Here is a 15,875-nt window from a genome sequence, read left to right as displayed (position 1 = left end):
AGGATCAAAGTAAGACCCCCCCCTGAACGGGGAAGGGAACGGCTCCTCTCCACTCTATCTCCCACACATTAGGGAAGGCGAGGCCAACCTCTCATCATCGCTCTCTGGGCGTGAAGATCTCCGCGGGCCCCGGACTCGTAGCTTTTTTAGTGAATAATATTCCCCTCGTATCTCTTTAAACCCTTCTGCCGGTTATATCCGGGTTAGACACAGACTGTGTGTTGAATTGAGACCATACGAGGCTGTTTGATTATGGCCACAAATCATTTGGCATTACTGGTGATTTATAAACTTTGAAATGTACATTTGAATCAGATATGCAGGGGTTAGGGGGTGTTTAGACAGACAGAACGGTGGGTGGTTACCTGATGAAAGCCAGTGACAACACGTAGTCGGGGTTGACGGTTATCAGCCAATCACAGTCCTTGGAGTGCGGGTAGGGGTTGGGGAAGTTGGGGGACAGTATGAACCCGCTGGACCCGGTGAGGTTCCCTCCGCATGGAGCTGTGTGTTCAGGGAGGGTGGGGACGCAAAGAGAACGGAGGGGGTAAGACGGGATTGACGGAAAACAAATTAAACAAACTGACCTTTTCTGTCGAAATGTGTAGTTCAATTGTTAAATTGTTTAGTTAATTTAAAGTTGAACTATGCAGATCAAGATAGAAGGTAATTATAAACTATACGTTTTCAAATTTTAGTTTTTAACTTTTCTGAATAAAAAGCATTGCCAGTGTAAAGACACAACGTTCATTATAATGGTCTAAACTTTCACTTTCACCACATTTCAGAAAATGTGTTAATTTGTTCTGTCCCAGCCGACCGCATGCATATACTTGCATACTATGCAGCAGAGCACAGTGTAAATGTGTGTGTGTGTGTGTGTGTGTGTGTGTTCCTAAGTCTGATAAGACAATGTAACCCAAGTGTACAGCGGTATATTCCCCCCAGCTCTACAGGAATAGCACTGGATCATCAGCTCAAGGCTGTGTCCACATTGAAATCTGCTGCAGTGCCAACCGATGGCTACGATGTATGTATAGCGGCGCACAGGGCACCTTGAGATCAAAACAAACCCTATGGATCATCGAATGCCGCTACGTGTACAGAGGGGGTGGTGGTGGTGTGCACACTGGGCTGCGGGCACACTTGTTTTCCACCTACCGATGCAGACGGGGGGACTGGGCTGCCAGTAGTAGCGGTTGTCCACCTGGATGCATCTGATCTTGTCGTCTCCCTGGAGCTCGTAGCCCGGGTCGCACTGGAAGGACACCGAGTCCCCCGGCTCCCGGCCATCCCCGCTGCGGCTGCCGTTCATGGGCACGCCCGGGTCGCGGCACGCCGTGGCCACGGAGCCTTGGGTGGAGGCCAGGGCGGAAGGGGGGGGGCGGTGTTAGTGGAATTTTGTTTCTTTATGACAGGTTCAGTACAGGTTTTCAAATGCAACTCAAGTAGAGGATGTTGTTAATCAGAGCAGAACTTTGCACCCTGCCGCCCAACACCCCATCCCAACACCCCATCCCAACTCCCCATCCCAACACCCCATCCCAACTCCCCATCCCAACACCCCATCCCAACTCCCCATCCCAACACCCCATCCCAACACCCCATCCCATCCCAACATCCTATCCCAACTCCCCATCCCAACACCCCATCCCATCCCAACTCCCCATCCCAATACCCCATCCCAATGCTTCATCCCAACGCCCAATCCCAATGCTCCATCTCAACACCCAAAACCTATCCTAGCACCTCATTCCATCCCTCAGGCAAAACAATGTTTTCAGTTTTTTTTCCATATTTAACTTAAAATCTGATCCCTCAGAAGCCCTGTTAAAAGATAAGATCCCTGAAATATAATATGCCAGTTGATGTTCCGCGCTGACCGCAGCAAACTCCTTCAGTATAAGAATTATTGTTTACCTAAAATATATTTGCATAGAAATGTACCAGGGTGTGATAAATATTGGAGAGATTCCTATGCCAGGAGCGTTGTTATTCATCCCCTGGATGGATCGAATACGATGCCAGACTTTAACTTTAGCAAAACCAAGTGCAGTTGAGTTCGACCACAGACAGTAGCGATAACTATCTCTTCTGTATGGGATGGTCTGGAAAAGTTTGCAGACTTTTTGGAAAGGTTTGCAGACTTTTCGGAGGAACACCCGACATTTGTTTTTCTGAAAGGTTTGCAGACTTTTCGGACGAACACCCGAAACTCCCTCGGATACACCCCAAAATGAGCTGAGGTTGGATGAGCAACTGGAACTACATTAAAAGCTTGAATCAAACCTTTAGCCATTTCATTAATTCCGGTTTAGCATTTTGTGCACTTCACTCACTGGAGAACTCGATGGCGAATCCCGACTTGCTGATGTAGAAGTCGGTCTCGAATTGCACGGTGACGGTGTTGAGGGTGGAGTGGATGCCCTCGGGCAGCAGGGAGCCGCTGAGCTCCGACAGGGACATCTCGTTCTCCGCCGGGCCGTCCCACACCTTCAGCATGTCGTGGCTGGCCTCCGTGTCGAAGGCCAGGAACTGGAGGCTGCAGGAGACGCACATCCGATACACGGCCGACCCACGAAAGACACGACACAACCACGAGATACGTTAACGGTGTTGGTACCGAGTCGAAGGATGGTCATTGCGGCGACTCATGAGATGAATTGGTGCGGTTGAAACAACAGGAAATTGAACAAATTAAAAAGTTATGTTCAACCTTTAGTACCCGACCTAGAGAGAAGCAATGAGCAAACAAAGTTCCTTTAGAAACTTTTGGCATTTGGGCTTGTGGTAGATTAGTAGCTACCTTAAAAGCTATGAACATTTGACGTTACGTTTTAATTTTTTAAAACATTTTGAAGGGTAATGGTCCCTTAAGGTTGACTAATGATTCATAGCCTCAAGGAAACTAACTACTAACAACTTCACTGGGACATTGATATCAGGGACAGACACTGATTGGGTAAAAGTGATGTGCGGGGAAGCAAATACACAACCCTGAAAGAGGTTGGCGGGTGCCATCATATGTCTGACCCTAAAAGCCAAAGAAGGTTAGGGGGGCCCCCGAGCTGACATCTCCACAAGATGAAAGTTACGAACGCATAAACATTAGTTTGAGATTGCTACCTCACTAAAGTTCACAAGTAGTTGTTAAGGAATAATTTGGCATGTACCGTGAAGCAATGCCATTAGAAACTGAAGTGTTCCATTATAAATCAGAATCTACATAACACCATTAGTGAGATGAGAGAAGGATTTTTTTGATGTAAGTTTTTAAAGCTTTTAGCTAATGCCCAAATTTAATAATGTAGAGCAGGGTTAGAACAGTGGCATTAGCCAAGATTTGCTTCATTATTATCCTATCGGCCTTATCTGGCTTTCTTGGGGGGGGGGATTTTCAAGAAGGAATTTTATCTAATACTGTTTATTAATCCCATGCTATTAAAAGAAAAGGACATGGTAAAGGCCGGACACCTATTTGATGGATTACAGCAGTGTTTCCAAACCTTTTTTTAATATTATGAAGCCCCACAGCCCCATTAGTGCGGCTCAAGTACCCTCCTTAACGCCAGACCACTAATGTTTTCCTATTATAGCCTGGTATTATCATTTAGCAAATTTAGCGAAACTTTACTGACAATAACAATCAATAAAGAAAAAAAGAACATAATACTATGTACAAACATAAATATTCATATTTGATGTCGTAATTATTCTGTTCAACAAATAGAAGAATTACATCAGATGTGAACAAGTTAGCAAAATCTAAATTTCTACTAGAACCCCCTGGAAGCGGCCTGCTGAGTTCCCCTTAGGGCGGTGGACCCCCGGTAGGAGCCCCTGGGTCACAGGACGACCAAGACGGGGGGGGGGGGGGGTCGTACCTGACAATGTTCCCAGAGTCCACCTCGATGGTCCAGGTGCAACGCAGGTTGTTGTCGTAGGGAAACGGGTAACCAGGGGAGATGATCCGCCCCGACGACTCCCCTTTAAACCCACCCCCGCATTCAGCTGTGACACACACACACACACACACACACACACACACACACACACACACACACACACACATAGTGTTAATACAGATTAACCAAACTCATTTATTTTCCTTCCATTCAATTACGTGTGTGTGTGTGTGTGTGTGTGTGTGTGTGTGTGTGTGTGTGTGTGTGTGTGTGTGTGTGTGTGTGCGTGCGTGCGTGTGTGTCGGTTAGCCTGTCCTTTGCGACAGGTCAACCAATGATCTATCAGCAGTCTTGTTTATGAAGCCAATGAGATCCACTCGATGAACCACAGCAGCCAATGAGCAGTAATGAAGCAAGCACCAAAGTGGAAGTTTAATGAGGACAAATCTCTTTTTTTGTCACAGGGTAAAACAGTTAGAATCACACACACAAGCCCATACACTTTTCACCTACCAAGCACACACACACACACACACACACACACTTCTCACTCAGTCGCTATCAGTCTTTCTTATCTTTGACACCAAATAATTACACAAAATCTGATGAGGAAGAAAGATGAGCACAAAGACAAAGAGAGCCTCAGTAGAGGTGACAAGACAAAAAGAAGAAACGAAATTGAGGAAAATATGCGACCGTCTTCCCACTTAAAGAATCGTCATCCATTATGGAAAAGGCAAAAATTGCACTTTTCCCACTCTCTATATTTTCATTTCACGCACTCACACTTCCTCGTCTCTCTCTCTATCTCTCTCTCTTTCTCTCTCTCTCACTCCCTGTTTCAACCTCGCTCTCTCACCCCTGCAACCATAACTCTGCCACTGTCAGATACTGTGCGTGGCAACGGGATGAATATTTCAACCGAGCAGAGGTATGGGGGGGGGGGGGGAAGGAGCGAGGCAAAGGTAGAGGAAGTTAGGAAGCGGGAAATAATATGAGGTGAGTCGATATTAAGACCGGGGGTGAGCCCGGGTCGGCCAACTGTCGTTTCTTAAATATAAAGTCGCCGGATATCAACGCCCAAGGCTTTATGACTGATTCATTATTAATGCCGTGTGGTGAGAATTATTAGCCCGGATCTGAAATGTTTTTTTTTAAAAGGTCAGAGGAGGCGGAGCTTAGAAAAGGAGGGAGACACAAATGCAGCGCAGACGTTTTAATTGAACGCTCCCACCCTGACTGTTGGGTGGTTTTAATTAAAGGATATGGCTGCCAGCATCGATTTAAACCTCCCCCGGAAAGAATATGAGCTATATATATATATATAGAACGCATTCAATCGTGATTTCCCATCTCCCTTTAAATGAATCAACATATTCAAAAACATTGAATAAATGAAACCAACCCTTCTGTCTTGCTCTTGCTAGACAGACATCGATACCAGGAGAGATACTTTCCATGGATACACCAGACATATGTAGATATGTAGGGACTAGCTTGTCATAGAATGTAGACATACTGTACTAGATGTTAGACAGACATAAATACTAGTATATACTTAACATACATATACTAGAGACACACAAGCTGGACATAGAGTAGACATATAGTAATGGACACTAGACAGACATTAATACTAGAAATACTGTACATATATTTCAACTAAACATGGATACTGGACTACAGCTAGACAGATGAACAGAAAACACATTTGGTTACCCCCATCCAGTTAGCGTTAAAGGTCCCATAATATACCCCCAGGTGTTTTGGAAAATCTGCCTCTTCGGACATCACAAGTCCACCTAGATGTGTGACGGATAGATGAGCAACATTTGCTACAGTCCACTGAGTAGGCTGGTAGACTGATCTATCCAGCACACATCTATGTGGACACGCCCACTTGTGATGTCACCAAAGAGGAAGCACAGAATAAGGTCAACCCAACCGCCCTCAGTAAGTGATTTCTTCACTTCAATACACGCGTTGAAAGCGTGCATTGAGCGTGTCGCTAAGTTCCCCGTCGGCCTGTGTTTTTTTTTGTAAAACGCAAAGGTGTCTGACTGCACGACAGCGGTGAAGTACAGGGGTCCGTTGACGCAGACAGCGAACCACCTGAGAAACACCACAACCCAAACCTTGAAAAACAAATAGGGCTGTTTTGACTTTGTGAGTCAGCGCGTGTAGGCTGCTCTGTGACTCACTCCAGCAGTGCTGCTAAAGAGGGAGAACAGATAAATCCGTCATTGTCACAGCCGTGGTCTCGCTGAGTGACGACCCAGCTGGGGTTCATGAGACCCTGAGTGACAGTGTGTGTGTGTGTGTGTGTGTGTGTCTTTGTCTACATATACGCATATGCTGCTCTGCGGCTCGCTACACCCTATTAAGTATTCTCCTTGTTTTAAATGCAGCCCCAAAGTGGTTCCACCGTCGGCAAACTCACAAACCACGGCAACCTTTCATCTTGCTCCCACGTTCTTATACTTATAAGACATTACGGACGGCCTGCCAGTTCATTTTTTTTGTGTGTACAATACCGTTCAAAAGTTTGGGGTCACTTCGAAATGTCCTTATTCTTTTAAGTAAAGCACTGTTTTTTTCAATGAAGACACATGAAATTAATCAGAAATACAGTCTAAATGTTGTTAGTGTGGGAAATTACTTTTCAGCTGGAAACTGCAGATTTTTAATGGAATATCTACATATAATAGGAGTACCGAGGCCCATTTACAGTGACCATCACTCCTCTGTTCTAATTAGTACATTGTTAATAATCAAATCATTGTTAATAATCTAAAATAAGCTAATCGTGTAAAAAGGCTAATTGATGATTAGAAAACCCCTGGGCAGTTATGTTATCACAGCTGAAAACTGTTGAATTAAAGTGTGAGTTTTCATGGAAAACATGAAATTGTCTGGGTCACCCCAAACTTTTGAACGGTAGTGTATATGGTAGTGTATATTTTATCATAATCTAACCATAATATAAGACAATTGTTCTCGTTTTTGTGTTTCGTTGATTCCAACACTGACACAACAGGACGACTCTACTGTTGACAACGTGAACACAACCATTTGCATATGGTGACCCAGGAGAAAGAGCGTTGACGTGGCCCTCTGGCCTGGCTCCACCATCCACCCACCCACCCTGCCGCTGCCCCAGGAGAGAGAGAGCACTTTAGGCCTACCGATGCAGGAGGGCAGGGGGTTGTCCCAGGCGCGGCGCTCCCCGGTCATGCACTTGAGGGTGGTGGCGCCGTGCAGGGTGTAGCCCGGCTGGCAGCGGTAGGTGATGCTGCTGCCCGAGAAGTGGCCTTGGTCGCTCACCTTGAAGCCAAACTGGGGCACCCCAGGGTCCTCGCAGTGGGACAGCTCGAAACCTGCAGGGCCAGAGGCAGGGGGGGGGGGGATGGAGAGGGGAGATGGGTAGAGATGGAGGAGGGGGAGAGGTGGGGGAGGATGAAGAGAGGAGGGAAAGGGAAGGGATTGGGGGGGCGGGGTAGAGATGGATGGGGGAGATAATTGGAGAGAGAGGGGAGGTGGAGGTGTGTATTTAGCGAGGTGAAGTGGGGAGAGTCGGAGAGAGAGGGGAGGTGGAGATATGAATTTAGAGGGAGGTGAAGGGGGAGAGGACGGGGGAGAGAGGGGATAGAAAGGGAGAGAGGGGAAGATTGAGGCAGAGAAATGGGGAGTAGGAGAGAGAAGAGGGGAGAGAGAAAGAGAGAGAGGGTGAGAGATATAGAAGGCAAGGATGCCAAAAGGAGGGAGAGAGACAGAATGGACAAAAAAACAGGAGTAGGTGAAGCATCTTCTGGAAGCCGCAGGAAAAACAAAAACCTCTGATACTTAAAAGTTCTCCTTAATTGACTCATCTTTTAAATATACTTTTAATGAGGGGATACTTCATTTTGAGGGGACGAGTTCAATGCTCTGCTTATTAACAGCCAGGAGATCTTATCTGGATTATCAGCCGACCCAAACACCACACAAACCGGCCCCATGACCGCCAGTAACCTTAGCAGCCAGAGCTTAAACATCAGATAGTATTAAATGTCAGATTCCATAGTCATTAGCAGCTCCTGTCCATGGTGATGTGTATTGTTGGTTGTTGTGTGTCCGTGTGTGGTTGCGGCTATGTGTGGGTGTGGGTGTGTGGGAGGCATTTTTGTTAATTCATTCAATCGCAAAAAAGATTGTTGGAGAGATTTGAACGGCCATCCCGAAACAGTACTTTGTGTGTGCTTGTGTATGTGTGTGTTTCAGAGGCCACAGGGGTTGGTGGTTACCAGAAATAAGAGTTCAATTATTTGAGTTTGAACTATTATTTGAATTGAGTCTGCATTGACGATGACCACGACTGCTCATTGAGCGATTGCTCATTTTTCTGTTAAACAAAACGCAGCATGTAAAATGAAGGCTGTGGCGCACATTAAACTACAGCGGTAGAGATGCTTAAACGCTTTTCTCACTGTTTAATTCCTCAAACAAACAATACCACCACAGCTATATTGTTCTCAACTCTCTCTTCATTACAGTGAGTTAGACCCATCTTGTTTGCGAGGGAAAGTGCTTGATTCAAGAGCAGATAGTTGATACCGCATCATCATGCCACTGTCTTCCAAGTGCACTTATGAAAAGACCGTTCAAATGCTCAGTTAATTAAAATGTGATTTGATGACTGACTTTGTTCATAAAAATGAATTCACGGCCCATACCTTGACCTTACCCTCGCTGCAGTAAAGCAGTGTTCACCGGCACAAATGAATACGCTCCGTTACGAACGCAAAGCACCTCCTATATTTAGAACGTATAAAAAAGAGGAGAGGAGGGGGAAGATAATCTATCCCCCCCCCCCCCCCCCCCCCCCGGTCGAAAGGTTGCGGGTTCCAACTCCAAAATCAACAGTCGACCTCAAGTCATCCCTGGGCTGGATGCCCAAGCCCTGCTGCATAATGCCTACCTTAGCCTACCTTAGGCTCAGAGCAACTCACAGTACTCAGGATCAAATTGTGAGCTGAGTGACTGAACCGCAAACAGCGGCGGTAAAGGATGACAGAGGAGGAGGAGGAGGAGGAGGAGGAGGAGGGGGGGTTACATACTGGAGTAGACCAGTTTAAAGCCCTCCCCGGTGTTCTCTGGGTCGGTGTAGAACTCCAGCCAGATGTGGTTGGAGGTGGAGATCAGAGTCAGGCCCAGCATGGAGGTGCCGGTGAAGGCCCCCAGGACGTGGGCGGTGTTGTCCCTGCCGTCGTAGATCTGAACAGGAGGATCACAGTGTGAATATGTGATATGGTGGCTCTGCAGTCAGCTCCTCGTGGTAGGTGCTAGCAAAGTTTGTGCTTTTTTTTAAGATTAGAGTTGTATGGCAATATTTGATTTGTTTGTGCTTTCCTATGTGAATGTGTGTGTGTGTGTCTTTGGCTGCATGTACTGTATATGTGTGCATGCATGAGTATGCAGTGGACATTTGTGTTCTTGCGTGTGTGTTTTTGCATGCATACAAGGATGACTCTGTGTGTGTGTGTGTGTGTGTGTGTGTGTGTGTGTGTGTGTGTCTATTTGTTCATGTATGTTTGCATGCCAGTGTATGCATGTATATATTCATGTTTATGTGTATGTTTATGTGTATGTGTATGTGTGTGGTTGTGCGCGCACCTTGAGCAGGTCCCCCGGGGAGAGATGGAAGGTTCTGGCAGAAATGTTGATACCCTTTCCAGCCTGCACCTGAAACCAGTCAATGACAATACCAATAAAAATGTATAAAGGTTTCAGACACAACACTTCGACTCCATCGGCATAAACCCTCGTCCTAATGGGCTGAACATTTCTGCAGGCACACACACATTTAGCAAGTGTCAACTTTACCCAGCACGTCGCAGGGACCCGCAATTACAGTCTCAATGTGGCAGATTGAGCCGATCCCAGAGAGCAGTTTGGAGAAGTCAATAAGAATGTTCTGTCCAATCTGAGTCGCTGTGCAACCGGGTGACATAATGATGTGTCACATGACCTGCCGTGGTTCGGCTGAGTGGGTGGCGTGAGTGGGAGGGGCTTAGGGCGTGTCGTTAGTCAGATTCTTGTAAACAAAGAGACAGGTACAGGCGGACCAGCCATTATTATTTGTAGATTAAAGCTGACCCCACACTACAAGATAAATGTCCCGATATCGTGGCCAATTTGCCCCTTACGAGAATCGGGGTGGCGTTCCCATGGCAGCCGAATCGGGACGAAAATCGGCCAAGATTATCCTGTCTGCCGTAGTGTTCTAAGATAGAATCTCATAAACTTAAGACCTCCCGATCTCAAAATCGGGGTTATCCAACATGTTAGATATTTTCGGCATGTTGAGTGTGTAGTCAACATAATAGCGACGCACGCACACACAAACACACACGCAAAACACACACACACGCTGACGCGAAGGTGCTCCATAATGCCAAAGCGCATTCAATTCTCACTTTTCAATTTTCGTTTCCAAATATTTATTTAAAAACGAAAATATCTGTTTTAGTGCGTGTGTGTTAAATTAAATGTTTTTATATCTTAAACAAATTCCGTTGCAAATAGGAGGCGCGCAGCATCAATATCCTAACACAGACACATTTTGCAGATTGTAAATTGACATGATACATTGTAAACGTTCACAATCCTGCTCTATGCTCTGTGATATTTTGTTTATCATAATTTCTATTAACTTCTGCGAGGCGCATAAAGTGGTCATGTAGATCCTCTCTCCGCGCCATTTCTGAAAAAAAATCCAACGCGCAATGAATCTTGGGATACGTTGGGCTGTGAAGGATCCACCCGGTGGGTCCTTCAAATCCGGGAAAAGAAGGCTGCATATCTCGGCCGCATTTGAAGGAGCCTTCGAAATGGGACAGCACTTGACGTGTCGCTGTGAGGTAAGCGGTCTTCAAATGCGTCCTTCATGCAGCCCCTGAATTGGGACACGGCCCTCATGTTGGGTCTTTCACGTTACTGACTTCCTGTTTCCGGGGGCGGGGGTTAAAGGTGATTGGTTACCTGAATGCTGTAGATACACTCGTGGTTGTTGTCGTAGTTCATGGGGTAGTTGGGAGACAGCAGGATCCCTTCGTTGTTGGCCACAGAGGAACCGCACTCGGCTGGGGAGAGGCACACAGAGACACAGGTGTTGTCGAGGTTGTTTATTTGCGTTCCCCGACTTCGTTTTGCTGTGGATGACGCAGACTTCAAACTGCTCCTCGTCGCGTATTAACCTCCGAGCCCGGACGAAAAATTGCAAAGGTTTGATGCTTTGATCGATGGAAAAGTAGCAGTCATTTTTCAATACGGCTCTAAACTAAAGTACTATGGTTATAGAGAGGACGATGACAATGGTAATGATGGTGCTGATGATGATGAGTAGAAGAAATACTAGTAGTAATAGCACAAAAGGAGAAATCCATATTTAAACTAAACAAAGTGAAAAAAACTAGAGAAAAATACTTTTGTTTTTGTTGAAACACATGCAGATTCTTGGACACATTCGCTTGGGAAATTAGATGTTTACCAGATTTCCCCATAGAAAAGCCCACTCAAACGCGATAAAACAATATTATCGCAACGTCATGATAAATATAACTTTCTCAATCCATTCATTCAATCTCTGCCATCATCTGTAGCCCACCTCCACTGCATCAGTCTCTCTCTCCCTCTCTCTCTCTCTCTCTCTCCCTGTATCTCATGCCTCTCGCTCACTGTTCTGTTGGTGTAATAGTGATGTTGAAGCTGCTGTTCCATCGATAGATCACTCTCCTAGAGTTTCCATTTAGAAAATTACCTCCCCACCCTCAACCTCTCTCTCACCCTCTCATGTAACCTTGCTCTCGCTCTCTCCTTATCTGTTGTCATCTCTTCTTAGCTTGCCCTCCTTACCTTGAGTCTCACTCTTCCTCTTGCCCGCAAACTTTTTGAGTGTCTGTCTTTTTGAGTGTCTGTCCCCTCGCTCTACGTCTCTCTCTCGAATTGCCATCGACACACTTTTATCCTTTGAGTATCTGCTATTCCCTCCTTTCTCGCCTGTCTCCTCTCATCGCCGATGGCGATTGTACCAAGAAGATGCTTGTTTTCCCTCTAATGAGGTTGATTATGATGAGGATGATGAGGATGATGATGACGCAAAAAGGGCATGGTGTGAGCGGCTGTAGAAGAAGAAGGTCAGAGCCCTTGCCGTACGCGTTTGATCTCCTTTCGCATAAAAGTTTTGCCACCAACAACCACATCACCAGGTTCCCCTCTTAAACCCCCTTAAGAGACGATAAAAAACATGTTTGATCTTCTGACGAGGAACAAGCAGCTGGTTCGGTCCACAAACGGGGATCCTCCTTCAAACAATGTTCTGTGAATACACAAATGTATGTGTGCCGGGATGAAAGAGACTGAGAGCCCCCTTCTCCACATCCCTGGAAGTGGCACACACGGTGGAGGTTGGATGGGGGAGGGATAAGGGCCAAGGGGTGGTGGTGGTGCTGGTGCTGGTGGTGGTTGGGGTAGTGGTGGTGGTGGTAGGGGAGTTGGTGGTGTTTGGTGAGTGGCCCATTGAGTAAAGTGGTGCTGCCGACTTTAGCTTTTGATGGGGAATTTGTTTTTTTTTAACAGAATGTCAGCAGAACAGTTTGGTTACAATTCAAACACGGATGGATGCAATTTAATTTTTTTATTCTACTTTAATGCGATGACTCAATGGCCAATACACCACCCACTTGTTGTACACATAACGATTCATTACGAAGCCTTGACGCAGTTCCCATGGTTTCTGTTTCAGGTATTTAAAAACAGATAAATTGCCTTCGTTGCTACTTACCGACACACCGAGGCAGTGGTGAGCTCCACATCCTGCGGCCCCCTCCCAGGCAGACCAGCTCTGGCGCCCCCTCCAGACGGTAGCCCATATTGCAGGAGAAACTTAGCGTGTCCCCGACGCCGAAGCTGTAGCCGTTCCTCTGGCCGAACTGAGGTTGCCCCGGATCCACACACGGCTCCAGGGTGTATTCTGTACGGAAACACAGCGGCCCGTGAAACACTTTCTGTGCACTTTGGGTCACGTTCTGAACAACAACAGTGTGTGAAAACATTGTACTGTTGTTTATGTAATCGACCGACCCCACTAAAGCCCCACACACATTCTTTTCTCTATATCTATAGCAAGGCCAGTTACCCGAGAAAGTTATGTTGAACCCTTCATAAGAAATGGAGAAGTCTGAGACGAATCGCAGCTGGGCTTTGAAGTTGCCATAGAGACCGGCGTTGATGTTGCTAGGCAACTCGTTGCCGGTGAGGCGAGCCAGAGGTTGCAGGAAGCTGCCGTTCTCTGTGACCAGGAGGTAGTCGTGCTGGTCCTCCAGATGGAAAGTCTGGAACTGGAACTGGACCCCTGGTAGAGAGGGAGGGGTTCATGGTGTGTTAGTATGGTAAAGAGACCATGGACAGAGAGAGAGAGAGAGAGAGAGAGAGAGAGAGAGAGAGAGAGAGAGAGAGAGAGACAAATGTAAAGGACAAAACTAATTGAAATCACGTGGCTATGCATACACTCAAACGAGTTCCGGAATACAATATTCCTACAACGTTAATATCATAAGACTCATCACAGTGTAAATGACTTGGAAGACATGGGGCCCCGTTCCAATTCCGGAACATGTAGTTTGGCAGCGTGCTTTGACCATGAGTTCTCCCTGAGGTACCCCTCTGTTACGTATAGCATGCAGCCATTAACACACTACAGGGCACATGAGGAATTGATCTGATTATGAACACATGAACGCCATGGTACAGCCATCCTAGAAACTATATCTGGCACTCTCATCATCTACATATGTATGTGTTTATGCATCTACACTAAGTACCTACAGCATGATAACACCTCCAAATGTGTATCTTCATAATAATGTTTGCATGCACCCTACCTACATGTGTTGGTATATCTGATCATTTATATCTATATATGTAACCGTTGATGCTGCTCTTCAAACTTTTAATTATTCTCAAATTCTTTCTGTCCTTTGTTCATTCCTCCTTCTCTCCCTCCCTCCCTCCCTCCAGCATGGTATGTCCAGCACATCCGTGTGTCAGGGATATATCCCTCCTCCAATCCATCCCTCGCTCCCTCTCCTCCCGTGGTCTCGCCTTAACAAGCCTGGCTCAGACTGTAGCCGGTTGTCTGGCAGATTTTTGGGTGGAAGGTGTATGTGTGTGTGCGTGTGTGTGTGCATGTGTGCGTGCGTGCGTGTGTGTGTGTGTGTGCGTTTGCGGCTGTGTGCGTGAGTGTGTGTTTGTGTGTGTTCGCGTATGTTTGCCTTTGTGCGAGCGTGTGTGTGTGCGTTTGCGTGTTTGTCTGTGTTTGTCTGCTTGTATGTGTGTGTGTGTGTGTGTGTGTGTGTGTGTGTGTGTGTGTGTGTGTGTTTGCGCCTGTGTGCATGAGCGTGTGTGCGGGGAGAGGGCTGGTGGAGGAGCGTTTTACCTTTCCCATGGCTGACTTCCACGGTCCAGGTGCAGTTGAGTGATGAAGGGTAGCTGTCTGGGTATCCGGGACTAAGGATGGTGCCCCAGGGGCCCCTCACATCCCCGCCGCAGAGAGCTGCGGTGTGGGTAGGGGGAGGAGGACACGGGGGGGGGGGGAGGGGGGAGATAGAGACAGACAAGGGGGGGGGGGGGGGGGGGGAGACAGAGAGAGTTAGCACAGGGGGATAGGGGGCCGAACAGCCTGGCGTGAACAAAGAGACAGCAGGGGGGGATGTATTTGTGTTGGTGGATATACACACACACACACACAATTACACACAATTACACACACACACACACACACACACACATACACACACACACACACACACCCCAGACATCACATAGACATGTCCTTTTGGACGGCGATAGCCATCTAGGGATATTCACACAAAGAAAACAGACTTTCAAGTCATTCAAGTACCAACAACTAACAACCGAGGGTGGTTTAGTCTCCCACATCTTTAGTTTTCAGCGTCCTCAGTTTCCAGCTTTCAATGCTTTCAAATGTGAACGTTGTCAAGTAAAAGCCAAAGAGTTCATTAATCACCTCCCATAATTAAACTCTGCGGTCTGCTGACATGCAGGACAATACAGAAAGCAGGAGACTAATATCCAATATCCGCTAGGCATCACGCACTGAGCCGCCGGTCATTTCCCAGCTCCTTTTCTCTTCATCAAAATACATCAGATCTCATTTCCTGGAGGGGAAATATCCTTTAATTCACAAAAACATTTTTAGGACAGTACACGCTGAAGTGCATATTTAAAAACCTTGGCATCATCAATCAGAGAGGGCCCAAGAACAAACTAATCTTCGAGTCATACTTTAAAAGTTACTTACGCGTGTTGTTACTCAAAAAAAACAACTGCATAATAATACATAGAACACTTAATTTCTACAGCGCTTTTCACTGACACTTTGATCAACACAAATTAAAAGTGAAAACATTGCAGTGCTCTAATTGTGCACTCTAATTGTGTGCACCGGCGCACACTCAACGACGACTTTTCGTCCACATGAGTTTGGATTTGTATATTGGTGTCTGTGTTTTGGGGGGGATAAGGAAGCCATGTGCGATGCTGCAGGCTAGAGCGCCGTCTTAACAAGCAGCCGTGTAGCCTGGAGGATCACGCTGACCCAGCTGGCGTGACGACCTGCACAAATGCTCTTAAAAGATTTACAGGCGATATCGGGGAAATGATCCATCGGGTGTTGGTGCTGGTAAACGCACACACGCACATGCACACACAATGCGACATAATCACGGATCCTTGTTTATTTTCTATGGAGAGGAAAACAAGACGGAGCGGGATAGGGTGGCGGCTAGGGTGTAGGCGTGGGTGCTAACCGGGTATCAGGGTGTGGAAGGGGATTTAGAAATACCCAAGGTGTGTTCAGTACCATAAGACGCTGCTCTTTCTATCAAAAAAAATCTGTTCATTATTCCATAT

The 15,875-nt window shown here is 46.6% G+C and overlaps 1 protein-coding gene across 1 annotated transcript in view; it reads right to left on the bottom strand.

Moving 5' to 3' along the window:
- csmd3b (CUB and Sushi multiple domains 3b) overlaps nucleotides 1–15,875 on the bottom strand; it is a gene marked incomplete at both ends in the record, with an annotated part of 306,229 nt that overhangs the window by 50,110 nt on the left and 240,244 nt on the right. The window contains 11 exons of the mRNA XM_084484831.1: nucleotides 366–504; nucleotides 1,162–1,353; nucleotides 2,340–2,542; nucleotides 3,885–4,011; nucleotides 7,091–7,282; nucleotides 9,002–9,158; nucleotides 9,558–9,626; nucleotides 10,926–11,026; nucleotides 12,727–12,915; nucleotides 13,081–13,296; nucleotides 14,380–14,496. Of these exons, the coding sequence (XP_084340957.1) occupies nucleotides 366–504; nucleotides 1,162–1,353; nucleotides 2,340–2,542; nucleotides 3,885–4,011; nucleotides 7,091–7,282; nucleotides 9,002–9,158; nucleotides 9,558–9,626; nucleotides 10,926–11,026; nucleotides 12,727–12,915; nucleotides 13,081–13,296; nucleotides 14,380–14,496 (1,702 nt within the window). The remainder of the gene's footprint in view (nucleotides 1–365; nucleotides 505–1,161; nucleotides 1,354–2,339; nucleotides 2,543–3,884; nucleotides 4,012–7,090; nucleotides 7,283–9,001; nucleotides 9,159–9,557; nucleotides 9,627–10,925; nucleotides 11,027–12,726; nucleotides 12,916–13,080; nucleotides 13,297–14,379; nucleotides 14,497–15,875) is intronic.

This window comes from Micromesistius poutassou (genome assembly GCF_964030765.1).
Source record: "Micromesistius poutassou genome assembly, chromosome: 20".
Taxonomy (NCBI): domain Eukaryota; kingdom Metazoa; phylum Chordata; class Actinopteri; order Gadiformes; family Gadidae; genus Micromesistius; species Micromesistius poutassou.
Note: the sequence above shows the minus strand (reverse complement) of the source record. Positions and strands in the feature narration are given on the sequence as shown.